This window comes from Salvelinus fontinalis, chromosome 31 (assembly GCF_029448725.1).
Source record: "Salvelinus fontinalis isolate EN_2023a chromosome 31, ASM2944872v1, whole genome shotgun sequence".
NCBI classification, from domain to species: Eukaryota; Metazoa; Chordata; class Actinopteri; order Salmoniformes; family Salmonidae; genus Salvelinus; species Salvelinus fontinalis.
This window is the reverse complement of record NC_074695.1, coordinates 42,372,345-42,386,184: the sequence shown is the minus strand read 5'-3', so window position 1 is coordinate 42,386,184 and position 13,840 is coordinate 42,372,345. Positions and strand designations below refer to the sequence as shown.

Here is a 13,840-nt window from a genome sequence, read left to right as displayed (position 1 = left end):
GCAGACAATTCCCATAATGGGAGTGCTCCCAAGATGTCAAGATTTTTGTCGTTGTCTAATGTATGTCTAGTTTAAGCGTCCTTGCTGAACCCAACTGTCACTCCTGGGGATTACACCATGAAGGGCCAGCCATTGACCTCTCCCCCAGCTCTGTTGCTGAGGAACTAGATGTGCTTGGGGAAGCCGAAGATCCTTGAAGTGACAGGCAGAAGAGAAAATTGTTAAAGAGTGACTGCACTTCCTGATTAGGCCTCGTTTTGAAGATTGCTCATTAAGAAATGCTAGCGGCCATGACTGAAGCCAAACAAGAGTTGTCTTGGGGTGAGGTTTGATGTGGAATGTTCACATATTGTACCCTGTCGTTTGTCACCGTAGCAAGCAACATAGCCACTTCCACAAAATAGTCACTTCCTCAAAATAGATAAATCAAATCTGTCTTTAATTTCGATGTTTTTGCAGAAGAGGTGTTAGTCGTGCAATTCTAGTTAAGGTTTTTGGTGTGGTATTTCTCAGGTAAAAACATGTGCATGAAAAACGAGTCAGGCTGCATGCAGTGCACTGAGCCAGGAAAGTCTGTCTGCGTGCTCAGGACTAATTTCTGAGAACAATAACATATCTACAACGTCATCATCTGCAAGCTGTCAAACTATCGTAAATAAAGTATAAGCTGTTCATCAGTGCCCAAAATCACTTGCTAGCTAGCTAAGATCCAACTCTGTGTTTGGCAATGAAGCTTACAAGTAGTAGCTAACAGGCACATCGAGCCGCCAGGCAACAATTAGCTTATCAAGTCACTGGCGAGTGGTGAGGTGTGTGCTGCAGTGCCGTTTAGTTTTTTTACAACCTTCTCACTATCTATTACCAGAGTATGTGTCTCTCTAGCAGTGTTTCACAAGGAATCATGTTACAAAACAGGTTGTGGGGGACATAAAATGCTCACTAATGTATTTTGCAATATTGACATGTTGCATTTGGGGAAAAAGTGCGCTTAGATCGTCTCAATTCTAATTTTGCCCAAATAAGTGGCAGACTGGAGTGATTGACACTATCAAACATATCAGCAAATGGCCACTCCATAAAGGGCTTAGGGCCAAGGGTTATTTCAACATAACGTTGGCGACGTGTTGTCTTATGTAAACAAGTCTTAGGCTATGTGTAATGCGCAGGTTTGTCTCACTGTCTGGAGGTTTTGGCTGCTCTGATTGGATAGAGTACACGCAGCACAGATGCTTCTCCCGTGTTAGTGGGCACTGGGTAAGTGGCCATGATCATAATCCATAACTAACCTCCAGTAAATCGTGACGAACTCATTTACAAAACTCTGCTTTGGACAAAACTGACTTTATGACAAATTATCCTATTTACACTTTGCAGTCAATTTTGACACTACACTCTAGAACTTAAGTGTTCTTCAGCTGTCCCAATAAGAGAAGCCTTTTGAAGAACCTATTTTGGCTTCAGGTAGAACCCTTTCCACAGAGGGGTCTACATGGAACCAAAAAGGGTTCTCCTATGGGGACAGCCGATGAACCCTTTTGTGAAAAAAAGTCAGAGTGTAGAATTAATGTTTCTGACTCATATCGATGCGACATAGGCTGTTCAAAACCAGAGAAGTTGGTTCAAAGGGGCAGTTGACCTTTCATTTCAACTGAATTTCAAGAAATAAAAGTGAGAATCAATTAAATGCTACATTTCAAAATGCCTCCTTCTCTAGCACTGTGATCCACATGTTGTCATCCACGCCTTTCTCTGATACCGGGAGCTTGTACACATCCTTGTTCTGCTTGAGAGAGTTCGAGTTGGTGGGGATTGTCCTCACTTTTGTGAACTGTGCAATGGAATACAAACGAAACAAAGGGAATCAAGAACGTAAGACACCAGGAAATGCTTGGAAACAGACAGCTACAGGTTACAAAGAAAGAGGGTTAGAATACAGTGGCCTGCGAAAGTATTCACCCCCTTGGCATTTTTCCTATTTTGTTACCTTACAACCTGGAAATAAATAGTTTTTTGGGGGGTTTGTATCATCTGATTTACACAACATGCCTACCACTTTGAAGATGCAAAATATTTTTTTATTGTGAAACAAACAAGAAATATGACAAAAAAACTGAAAACTTGAGCATGCATAACTATTCATCCTCCCAAAGTCAATACTTTGTAGAGCCACCTTTTGCAGCAATTACAGCTGCAAGTCTCTTGGGGTATGTCTCTACAAGCTTGGCACATCTAGCCACTAGGATTTTTGCCCATTCTTCAAGGCAAAACTGCTCCACCTCCTTCAAGTTGGATGGGTACCACATATTCTCAATTGGATTGAGGTTTGGACTTTGACTAGGCCATTCCAAGACATTTAAATGTTTCCCCTTAAACCACTCGAGTGTTGCTTTAGCAGTATGCTTAGGGTCATTGTCCTGCTGGAAGGTGAACCTCTGTCCCAGTCTCAAATCCCTGGAAGACTGAAATAGGTCTCCCTCAAGAATTTCCCTGTATTTAGCGACATCCATCATTCCTTCACTTTTGACCAGTTTCCCAGTCCTGCTGCCACCACCATGCTTCACTGTGGGGATGGTGTTCTCGGGGTGATGAGAGGTGTTGGGTTCGCGCCAGACATAGCGTCTTCCTTGATGGCCAAAAAGCTACATTTTAGTCTCATCTGACCAGAGTACGTTCTTCCATATGTTTGGGGAGTCTTCCACATGCCTTTTGGCGAACACCAAACGTGTTTGCTTATTTTTTTCTTTAAGCAATGGATTTTTTCTGGCCACTTCTGTACAGCCCAGCTCTGTGGAGTGTACGGCTTAAAGTGGTCCTATGGACAGATACTCCAATCTCCGCCTTGGAGCTTTGCAGCTCCTTTAGGGTTATCTTTGGTCTCTTTGTTGCCTCTCTGATTAATGCCCTCCTTGCCTGGTCTGTGAGTTTTGTGGGTGGCCCTCTCTTGGCAGGTTTGTTGTGGTGCCATATTCTTTCCATTTGTTAATAATGGATTTAATGGTGCTCTGTGGGATGTTCAAAGTTTCTGAGATTTTTTTATAACCCAACCCTGATCTGTACTTCACCGCAACTTTGTCCCTGACCTGTTTGGAGAGCTCCTTGGTCTTCATGGTGTCGCTTGTTTGGTGGTGCCCCTTGCTTAGTAGTGTTGCAGACTCTGGGGCCTTTCAGAACAGGTGTATATATTTTCAGATCATGTGACACTTAGATTGCACACAGGTGGACTTTGTAACTAATCATGTGACTTCTGAAGGTAATTGGTTGCACCAGATCTTATCTAGGAGCTTATTGGAAAAGGGGGTGAATACATATAATACCACTTTCCTGAATTTTTTGAAACAAGTTATTTTTTTCATTTCACTTCACCAATTTTGACTATTATGTGTATGTCCATTACATGAAATCCAAATAAAAAATATATTTAAATTACAGGTTGTAATGCAACAAAATAGGAAAAACGCCAAGGGGGATGAATACTTTTGCAAGGCACTGTAACTCAAAATAAAATGGAAAAACTGGACAACAATGTTTGAAAACAACTAAAGAGGATCAGATTGGGACTTCCTAGTTAAATAAAGGTTAAATAGAAAATACACTCGACAATTTGTCTGACCTTGGCAACTCTGCCCCTTTCAAGGCAGTCTTGGAGATTGACCTTGTCGTTCTGTGATGTGATGATTGGCCTAGAACAGAATCAGATACATTGAACAAAACCTAAGGACATTTCTGAAGACAGGAAGCAGACTCATCACCAAGGAGATAATCATCACATTCGCTGTTGCTACTGTTTATTATCTGTCACTATATTCCTAGTTCTTTGCACATATCTACCTCAAATACCTCGTAGCCCTGCACATCGACTCGGTACTGGTACCCCATGTACATAGCCAAGTTATCGTTACTCATTGTTTATTTAGTATTAAGTGTTTTACTTTACTATTATTTCTCTCTGCATTGTTGGGAAGGGCCTGCAAGTAAGCATTTCACTGTTAGTCTACACCTGTTGTTTACGAATCATGTGACAAATAACATTTTATTAGAATTTTGATTTGAATCAGTCAGACAGGGTCGCCAGTGAGTTATTCTTATGAACAGAGAGAGATGAGCCTAAAGATCATGTCACACTGGTGTGGTCCTGGGTTTTTCCGAACACCCACATAACAGCAGACTATGTATTGGTACCGGAGTGCCAAGTCTAGGACCAAAAGGCTCCTTAACAGCTTCTACCCCCAAGCCATAAGACTGCTGAACAATTAATCAAATGGCCACTGGACTATTTACATTGACACCCCCCCTCCATTTGTTTTGTACACTGCTGCTACTCGCTGTTTATTATCTATGTATAGTCACTTCACCCCTACCTACATGTACAAATTACCTCGACTAACCTGTATCCCCGCACATTGACTCAGTACCGGCACCCCCTGTATATAGCCTCGTTATTGTTATTTTACTGTGTTAATTTTTAAAATGTTTTACTTTAGTTTATTAGGTAAATATTTTCTTAACTCTTCTTGAACTGCACTGTTGGTTAAGGGCTTGTAAGTAAGCATTTCACGGTAAGGTCTACACTTGTTGTATTCGGCGCATGTGACAAATAAAGTTGGATTTGATTCATTGCATTGAATTCACTTTTCATCTGAGGTTTCAAGAATAAATGTGGTTGATGAGAAAGGATCAAGGACCAGCTGAGTGGTTAAGTTTGGCCCAGGGTGGAGACACATACCTGTTCGTCCCAGGGATGCTGCCCTAAAAGTATTGCGCTTTATGGGCCGGGCTCCCTTTCACCGCATCCACCAGAACCGGGTTGCACTGACAACAGAGTATCAGTCAGTTGGGTTCTAAACTACAGAATATTTAGACAGTATGATTTGCATCCAAATCGAGAGATCTGATGCTGTGTTCATGTGCTCTCGAAATTATAACAGTTTCCAACTTCAAAACCATTCAGAAACCCAGACCAAGACTCATAAATATAAATAGGGAACGCTTGTTTTAAGCTTGAACCCTGAGTTTCACATGAACGCAGCACAATACAACTGTTCTGAGGAGAGTGAGTGAGTGGGGCTAGCTAACCACCAGAAAGCGGAAGATGTTGGCCTTGTTGTTCATGAACACCACGTTCTCAAACAACCAAAAGAAGGGCCACCCGTCCTCTACTGACAGAGATGTAATAAGCACCCATAACACAGGGGAATAGTCAGGGAATAGTCGGGTTATGCACTGTAGCTAGGCAGAGAACAATGCCATTTTGACCTTGCGCAACACTTAAACCACACTGCAGAACTGATAACCACATTAGAGCTAACAGACCGATGTTGCACTATACTTGCCTATTTGAACTGCACCACATTTTCATACACTGCCCTCTACTGGTAATGTCTACAAGCCGCACTAAACCTGTGTTTCCCCTATATTCATTTAGAACCTTTGCCAAATTGTTGCCACCGCTGTAAAAAAAGATTGTCATTTAAAAAAAATATATATATATTTCTGGCGAGACGCACTTTTAAGTGGATCATCGTTGGCTCAATGACTAGTGGTCTATGGGAACAGCTAGCATGTCATTGCGCTAACACTATTAGCAATGCCCCCCCCCTCCCCCGCTAGCCTTGCCGCCACTGTTGCGTATGGAAATGTGTATGGAAATGCATTTTTTTTTTTTAAGTTTGTTGATCTATTCAAGTCCCGAACATACCAAACAGTCCCTTCCGTGCTGGGTTCACGATGGACAGATGGTTGCAAGAGCTCCCACCAATGAGCAGATCGACCGGACCCCACTTCCAGATCTGGATTGGATAAGAGTAGTGCGGTTTTAGTACTACAATGTTTCAAATCGTCGGTAAATGCGCTGTGCCCACATTACCAGACAACAGAATTGAAGTCCCCATACTGTACGTGCCAGACACCAGTATGATCTTGACTTCGTGGTTGATCTTGGAGACAGCAATGAACTCTGAACAGATCTCTGAGGCCACGTATTTGTCCACATTGAATCCCAGCTCTTTCAGCAGCAAGTAACCCGAGAGTCAAATGAGAACACATTAACAACCATTCTGACGCACGGCTTCCTTCACAATCTGGTTACGGGTTACTGTGCAAAGTCTCAGAAGTTCCTCTTCTCGTTAGACCTTAGAGGAGTGTAGTAGAATTTTCACCGTAGAACCAGAACAGTACAAAAACAGTAGAATTAGAACAACATAGAATAGAAAAATCTTCACAGTAAGATCTTCATAATAGAACCAGAACAAATAATAGCGGAGTCAGAACAGTAAAACATAGAAATTAGTCGAATATTTTCTGGAAAATCAGGACAACACAGAGTAGAATAGTAAAATCAGAATAGAGGAATTCCGGCACTGCAGCTAACCTGTGCCAATCCCATCAAACAGTGAGTGAACCTTGATTGGTCGACGCAGGTTGGCAGGGATGGACGGGTATACCCGGTGGAGCTCCTAGAGAGAGCAAAGGTCAAACTCTCTCATTCGGTTATGGACCAATAACAGCAGTACCAGATTGTAAATGAATATTACTAATACGACAAATCAAAACAGAGAGCATTCCACCCGAAGGTTGTGTTGCAAGAAAATATGGATTAAGGGGCCACTCACAAACTGAAAGGCACTATCATTTGCTAAAAAACTCCTGGACATGGATGCTCCAGTCCAGACGGGGTTCGAGGGCACCGTGGGCATGGTGTGGTTGGCACAGGTAGCAGATCCATGGATCCACCTCCTTCAGAGAGTCGAAGGTACCTGGACCAACCAAGATGTTTAGGCAGTCCAAACAGTAGGAGCTGTGGAGAAGAAATATGTTCGAACATGACCCATGTCTGGAAGGTTTACAGTAGACAATGGCATAGGGAGCATCATTGGATGCTGGTGGAGGGAGAAATGGGGAGAACGGTCCCTCCTACCACTAGCCTCCATTGGCGTGAGAGAGTAAGTAGCAAAGACTGATTCTCACCGGCAGCAGCTGTCGTTCCAGCAGAGGATGACCTCCCGGCCAGCACAACACACTTTACAGTATGACTGGTAGCCATCCTCATCGTACCGATAACGAGTCTCAGTGAAGTTATCCTGTAGGGAAGAGTAGTCGTTACAACTTCCCATAAAAAGATTGAGAAATTGGCACAACTAGGGTAGACCTGAACATCTGAAAAATTGGACGCAACACACACACGATACATTTTGTGTAACATATATGTTTTTTGGAACCTCTGTGACCAGAGTACTACATGGTAAAATGTAGAAAGGAACCGTACGAGGAATATATGTTTGGCTTTACCTTGCATTAAAGGCAAAAGCTTCCTTCAAATAGTGGATGGACAATCTCTACATCGTCAGTCATACAGCACATGCAGAAAGCTTTGGTGTCACGCCCTGGCCTTAGTCATCTTTGTTTTCTGTAATATTTTGGTTAGGTCAGGGTGTGACAGGGGGGATGTTTGTGTATAGTTGTCTCGTCTGGGGTGGTTGTATGGTATAGGGGGTTTTGGTAGAGTGTATGGGTTTGTGTTGAGTGTAGGTGTCTAGGTAAGTCTATGGTTGCCTGAATGGTTCTCAATCAGAGACAGCTGTCATTCATTGTCTCTCATTGGGAGCCATATTTAAGGCAGCCATAGGCAGTAGGCTTTTGTGGGTAATTGTCTATGTCTAACGTCAGTAGCTTGTGTATGCACTTTCGTTTGTAGCTTCACGTTTTCTAAAAGTGTTTGTTTTGTCTTCTCTAAATAAAAGAAGATGTATTTGTATCACGCTGCGCCTTGGTCCACTCTTCCTCATCAAGACGATCGTGACATTTGGAAGATAGAAAAGGAAGTAGTGAGTGATTCATGAGTGAACAAAACAATGAATGAGCCAGACTTCCAACACAATACTATTATTTAATACAAGGCCGAGGCTGCAGATCCGACTATTCTGGACCTTTCTTCCCAAAAGCTAAATGTCCTGAAGCTTCTGCACATCTGCAATCTGCCCGACTCATAGACAACCCCCTTGTGCATTTCTCACTGTCAATCGAGAATGACAATTCTTCAAGTTTTCCCAGTGAATCGTCCATGTAGCATCTGCATACCCGTCCATTTGATCTCAAATCAGTTACATGGGATATGCATTTAGATCTTCTTGAGTTGTAGGCTAGTTTCGAAATAGTATTGTTTTTTAAATGATGTATTGTGAGCGAATTTCAGAGTAGATGGTAGCATAAACATGGTTAACATGGTAGCATAAACATGTAACATAGCCTACATGGGTTTTGTTTCAATCAAAACACATATTTTGCATAGTGGAGTGGCTCTTGAGTTTTGGCCACATGAGAGAAGAATGTGACCATTTGATCGCAATCATCCCAAAATCTCATAAGAAATGTGTTGGTGTTTCTTGACTTAATCTGGAGGCGAAAGAAACACACACCTGTTTAGGCAGAGGTGCTGGCAAGCGGAGTGGAACACTTGGAAAAAGAAAAGGAGAGCTGCACACTCTAGGAGCTAAGATGCAATAATTGAATAACCTAATATCCAACGTTTCAACAGACAAGCTATCTTCATCAGGGTATCACCACAAACACTGCAGGTCACTAGTTTATGTAGTGGCAAGGGAGACACACAGGAGTCTGTAATCATGGCTGGGTGTGGCTTGATATCATTGGTTAATTCTCAGATATAAAAATAACATTGAATGGATAGCAACATGAATGGATAGCATAAGGTCATATATACAATTTGGCTACATAGGCCTACAAACATTTACAATGAATAGCAACATCACAATGGCTTCAGATCAAAGTCTACGTTAAGACCAAAGGGAGCAAGGGTCTTTAAATGAAAGATCCAGGCAGCCTCTCGTTTTAACAATAAATTGTCGATGCCGATATAACATTTGGACGAAATCGAGTGGTTCGCTTCCAAAAAAGTGGGCCGCAACTGGGTATGTGAAGTGGTGCTACGATGCTCCGAGATTCGTACTTTTAATTCGTTTTTGTTTGTTTTACTTTGTTTTACCCACATACCCACATACTTTTTACCACAAGGACAAGTTATAAGATAAATAACTGCCTTTGTGGAGCACGTGATAACACCTTTGATTGGGATCTGTTTCCCTGTTTGGGGGTGTTTGAAGGATCTACATTTGTAAGAGCCATTGCATTGAATAGTTTCCATCTGGTAGAGGCGCAAATAGACGTGGTGTAGAGATATTTTGTGGTGGTAAATCAGAGTTTACCAATTGATCTCTGAGATTTCTGCCCCGCGAGAATACGACCAAGGGAGGGTCGGAAAACACATTACCGATACTGTTATCGGATCTTGTTTGTGAACGATTCCCTTCATTTGTTCAGAGCACTTTGAATAACAAATAGTTAGAACGCAAAAAATACTTATTTTTGCGAGACTGTCCTGTTTTGATTTTTTTCAATGGCAGTATTAATCTGACCATTATTGTACCCACTCTCCTTTAATTTTCTTTGCGTCTCAGGCATATTTCTGTCGAAATCTGATTTGTTTTTTGCAAATTCTTTTGATTCGACAGAATTGGCTGTAGGGAAACTGTTTTTCAAGATAAGCGGGTGACAACTATCAGCCCTCAACAAATTGTTATGATCAATAGGTTTCCTGTAAAGATCAGTGTATAGAACATTATCCTCACACAAAATCAGAAGATCAAGGAAACGGATTTGACGTGTGTCAGATTGCATAGTAAATGTCAGGTGCTCAGAACGAGAGTTAAGAAAAGCCTGGAGCTGTTTTGCATCACCCCTCCATAGAACAAAAATATCATCAATGCACCGTTTCCAAATAATTATGTTAGGCAAGAAAACAGTTTTGAGAGGGTTGAAAATAGACTGTTTCTCCATGTAACCCACATACAAATTAGCATAGTTAGGAGCCATAGGGGATCCCATAGCAGTACCCTTCGTCTGAATAAAGTAATCATTTAGAAACATGAAGTAGTTGTGTGTGTGAGTATTATTTCAGCCAATAATGCATGCACTGGAAGGTCATTTCTTAGGGTCACGTTGCAGAAGAAAATGTTCCATGGCTTCAATACCGCCCTCGTGTGGAATATGTGTGTATAACGACTCAACATAAAAAGTAACTAACAAAGTATTATCAGGGAGAGGATCAAGATATTCAATAATTGAGATCATACTGCTGCTGTCCTTTACAAAGGACGGGAGCTGTTCTGCGACTGGTCTAATAAAAAAGTAAACAAAAGTCGATAATGCCCATCAATCATTTCACTACACTCGCAATAACATCAGCTAACCATGTGTATGTGACCAATACAATTTGATTTGATACAATAGGGCGCCCTGGAGGTTTTGTAACATTTTTGTGTAATTTCGGCAAAGTATATTATGTGGCAATTTTAGGGTGTTGAATAGCCAAAAAGGCGTGTTCTTTTTTGGTAATCTGACCAGAATTTAAACACCCATATAGGACAGGAAAGTAAGTTGACTGTGCCTTTAAACAGCTTGGACAATTCTAGAAAATTATGTCATGGCTTTAGAAGCTTCTGATAGGCAAATTGACATAATTTGAGTCAATTGGAGGTGTACCTGTGGATGTATTTCAAGGCCTACCTTCAAACTCAGTGCCTCTTTGCTTGACATAATGAGAAAATCAAAAGAAATAAGCCAAGACTTCAAAAAATAAATTGTAGACCTCCACAAGTCTGGTTCATCCTTGGGAGCAAATTCCAAACGCCTGAAGGTACCACATTCATCTGTACAAACAATAGTACGCAAGCATAAACACCATGGGACCACGCAGCCGTCATACCGCTGAGGAAGGAGAAGCGTTCCGTCTCCTAGAGATGAATGTACTTTGGTGGGAAAAGTGCAAATCAATCCCAGAACAACAGCAAAGGACCTTGTGAAGATGCTGGAGGAAACATGTACAAAGTATCTATATCCACAGTAAAACGAGTCCTATATCGACATAACCTGAAAGGCCGTTCAGCAAGGAAGAAGCCACTGCTCCAAAACCGCCATAAAAAAGCCTGCAAACTACTGTTTGCAGCTGCACATGGGGACAAATATCGTACTTTTTGGAGAAATGTCCTCTGGTCTGATGAAACAAAAATACTCAACTGTATATATATATATATACACACATTCTTACATTTCCTAGATCTAAACATTTTTGAATGTGTTATTCAATGCATTTCTATGGGCTATAGTAGTAAAGGCCAAATTCAATATTTTATCGAATTTTTGTATATATTTTTTGATGCCTAAAGGGGTCCTAAAATTCTAAATCAAATAGCTAAATGATCCACGGTATGACCTTCTTAAAACAATTCCATATGTCAGCTTAGAATGAAGGCTTTTTATTGAATAAAAGTAACATATACTGAGTACACAGAAATACTTTCTTGCTGCTTTTTCAAAAAATGCAAAAATAGCAGACTGGTCTTTTTGAATTGCTTGCACTTCAAATCACAAGTGTAGATTTAAAAAAAGGTTAATAAATGTTTTTTTTGAAAACACAATGAAAGTACAGTATTATTGGAGAAAGTATTTTTCACAAAAGATAAATCAAGCACATCTAACAGTTGTCGAAGTTGCAAATCTAACATGCACTGACAATAAAAAAATCCTATTGATTACAATCATGTTCTAAAATGCTCTATGAAATGATAAATGTAAAGCAAGCCTTATATACAGTATGTTGTGCAACTATTTCAGATACTGTTACAAGTAAGCAGAATATCTGAGTATATAAAACGAAACATTTTAAAGGTAGTCATAAAATGATAGAAAAAACTTTTAGAATATTCAAAATCATAAGCATGACATTCAGCAAACTTTAAACGATACAGTAGTGGTAAAGCATGTAAACGATTTATGTATTTTGGCATCTTAGTAAAAAATGACCATTGAAGTAAAGCAACTGCTGGTATGTCATGGACATACAATCAGTGTGTAACTGAAGTAGCTCTTTGAACATACTGATAAAAGGCACCCTGAATGAGTGAGTATTATTGAGTAGTACTCAGTGAGTACAGACAACTCAAAAACAAATAACTGGCAGGTCTCCACTGTGCACATATGATATGTAAAATCTGTTACATGTCCAGTATTTAAAAAACTGAATAGCAAACTGTACACATTCAATTACCAAAACAAAAAAGGGCTACAAATGTAGCCAAAATAAGTAGACAAAAAGTGTATATTGTACTTCAATCTGAAGTCCAGAGTACTTTAATGTGAGGTGAGGCATATCTATGCCCCATACTGGGGGTTATCAACTGCTGAAATTCACAGATTTAAAAAGATCAATTTAAGATGACATTAGGACAGTCAAACTCCCAGTCCAATCAAATACTGTTAAATCCTGTAAACATTTGCATATATACAGTATAACAATGAAGTATAAAAGTTCTATAAAACATTCCAGTGACTAAAAAAATAAGTGTAAATTGTTTTTGTTGTTGTTTTTGCACAGATGACCAAGGTGTGTTTTTAGATGCCCTGGATGATGAGGTAATGCCCACTTATTTTTGGTGAAATAAAAAAACTTCCAGTTAAAAAAATATGGATATCTTAGAACAGTAGCAGATGACAAATGTTAAAATGTCCAATATTGAGATGTCTTTACATGTCTTTGCATTGATTTTACAGTATTTAAAAAAGAATAATATTTGGATATGGCTGAGAATGGATTCTTCCTCAGTCCATTGGCATTTGGGAGAAGAACATGTATATTTCCCAACCCTGACTATGTTGACATAAAAATGAAAAAATAAAAATTCTGCTCATTCATAAAGAGATCTATATAAATGTAAGAATTTATATATAAATCAGCATGGCATCAAAATGTGTTTGATCAACAAAAAAAAATATGGTGATCCCAACAACACCAGTCAAAGACAACATAAGGGGAAGTCATTAGTAAAAATAAAATAAAAGCAGTGTTTAAAACCTTAAAACCCTAAAATAACACTTTGGCTACCAGCGGATAACAAGATGGTCTAACTTGGCATTGGCACTTCTGATTGACGATCAGTGGTATTTTCCATGCCACACTCAGCCCAGCCTTTTGCTACAGGGAAGGCTACAGGAGCCGGACCCTCAAATGATTCCCCTATGGCAGGGCTGGTTTCGCTCAGTAGAAGCAGGTCTGACTCTTTGATTGTAGGGTATTTTTCAAGTGTGTTGGATGAAAACACCTAGGCTGAACGGAGAGTGGTGAGAGCAAAGTCATCATTTGTACTTGCCCAGTCTTGTGTCCTCCTGCTCTTCCAGGAGGGGCCCTCCCCTACCATTACCTACACAGCCTCATGATTGGAGAAGGTCAAGGTGAGGTGTGGAATGGATCGAGTGATGGATCAGGGAGGGAATTATTCACATGCAAAGTAGTCCTTCAGTGGGGCAAACAGGTGTCTGATGACGGGCACGCTCCAGGATCTGCCCAGCAGCTTCTGCCTGGCACCGCGACCCATGTTTGACACATCTGTGTAGTGGACTGGGAAGCCAAAGATCCTTGAGGAAACAGATGATCAGAACAATGGTGTATCACAAGTTGTCCCACAGGGCTCAGTGTTAGGTCCATTACTGTTTAGTATTTGAATTCAGATTTCACTGTTATGCAGACATACATCTACATCCACACAAAACACCACCACTCTGCAACCCCCCTGTGTTGTTGACTATCTCTGTGAAGTGAAAACTTTAAAAAACTAAATGGCGACAAAGCTCATGGGCCCCAACTCCCTCATCAAGAAACTGGGTGAAATCTAAATCGAAATCGACGGCTTCACCATCCACTCCAACTCCACAGTCAGGAACCTTGGTGTTACATTTGACCCCACTCTGTCATTTGTACCCCATATCCGAAACA

The 13,840-nt window shown here is 40.6% G+C and overlaps 1 protein-coding gene and 1 pseudogene across 5 annotated transcripts in view; both read right to left on the bottom strand.

The window, feature by feature from the left end:
- Positions 1–164: 164 nt before the first annotated feature.
- On the bottom strand, positions 165–7,109 carry LOC129829319 (DNA (cytosine-5)-methyltransferase 3C-like; annotated as a pseudogene).
- Positions 7,110–11,311: 4,202 nt separating this feature from the next.
- The window catches only part of LOC129830292 (DNA (cytosine-5)-methyltransferase 3B-like), a 60,519-nt gene continuing 57,990 nt past the window's right edge, over positions 11,312–13,840 (bottom strand). For all 5 annotated transcript variants that reach the window (XM_055892760.1, XM_055892764.1, XM_055892761.1 and 2 more), the window contains exon 22: positions 11,312–13,482. In XM_055892760.1, the coding sequence (XP_055748735.1) occupies positions 13,341–13,482 (142 nt within the window). In that variant the 3' untranslated portion in view covers positions 11,312–13,340. The remainder of the gene's footprint in view (positions 13,483–13,840) is intronic.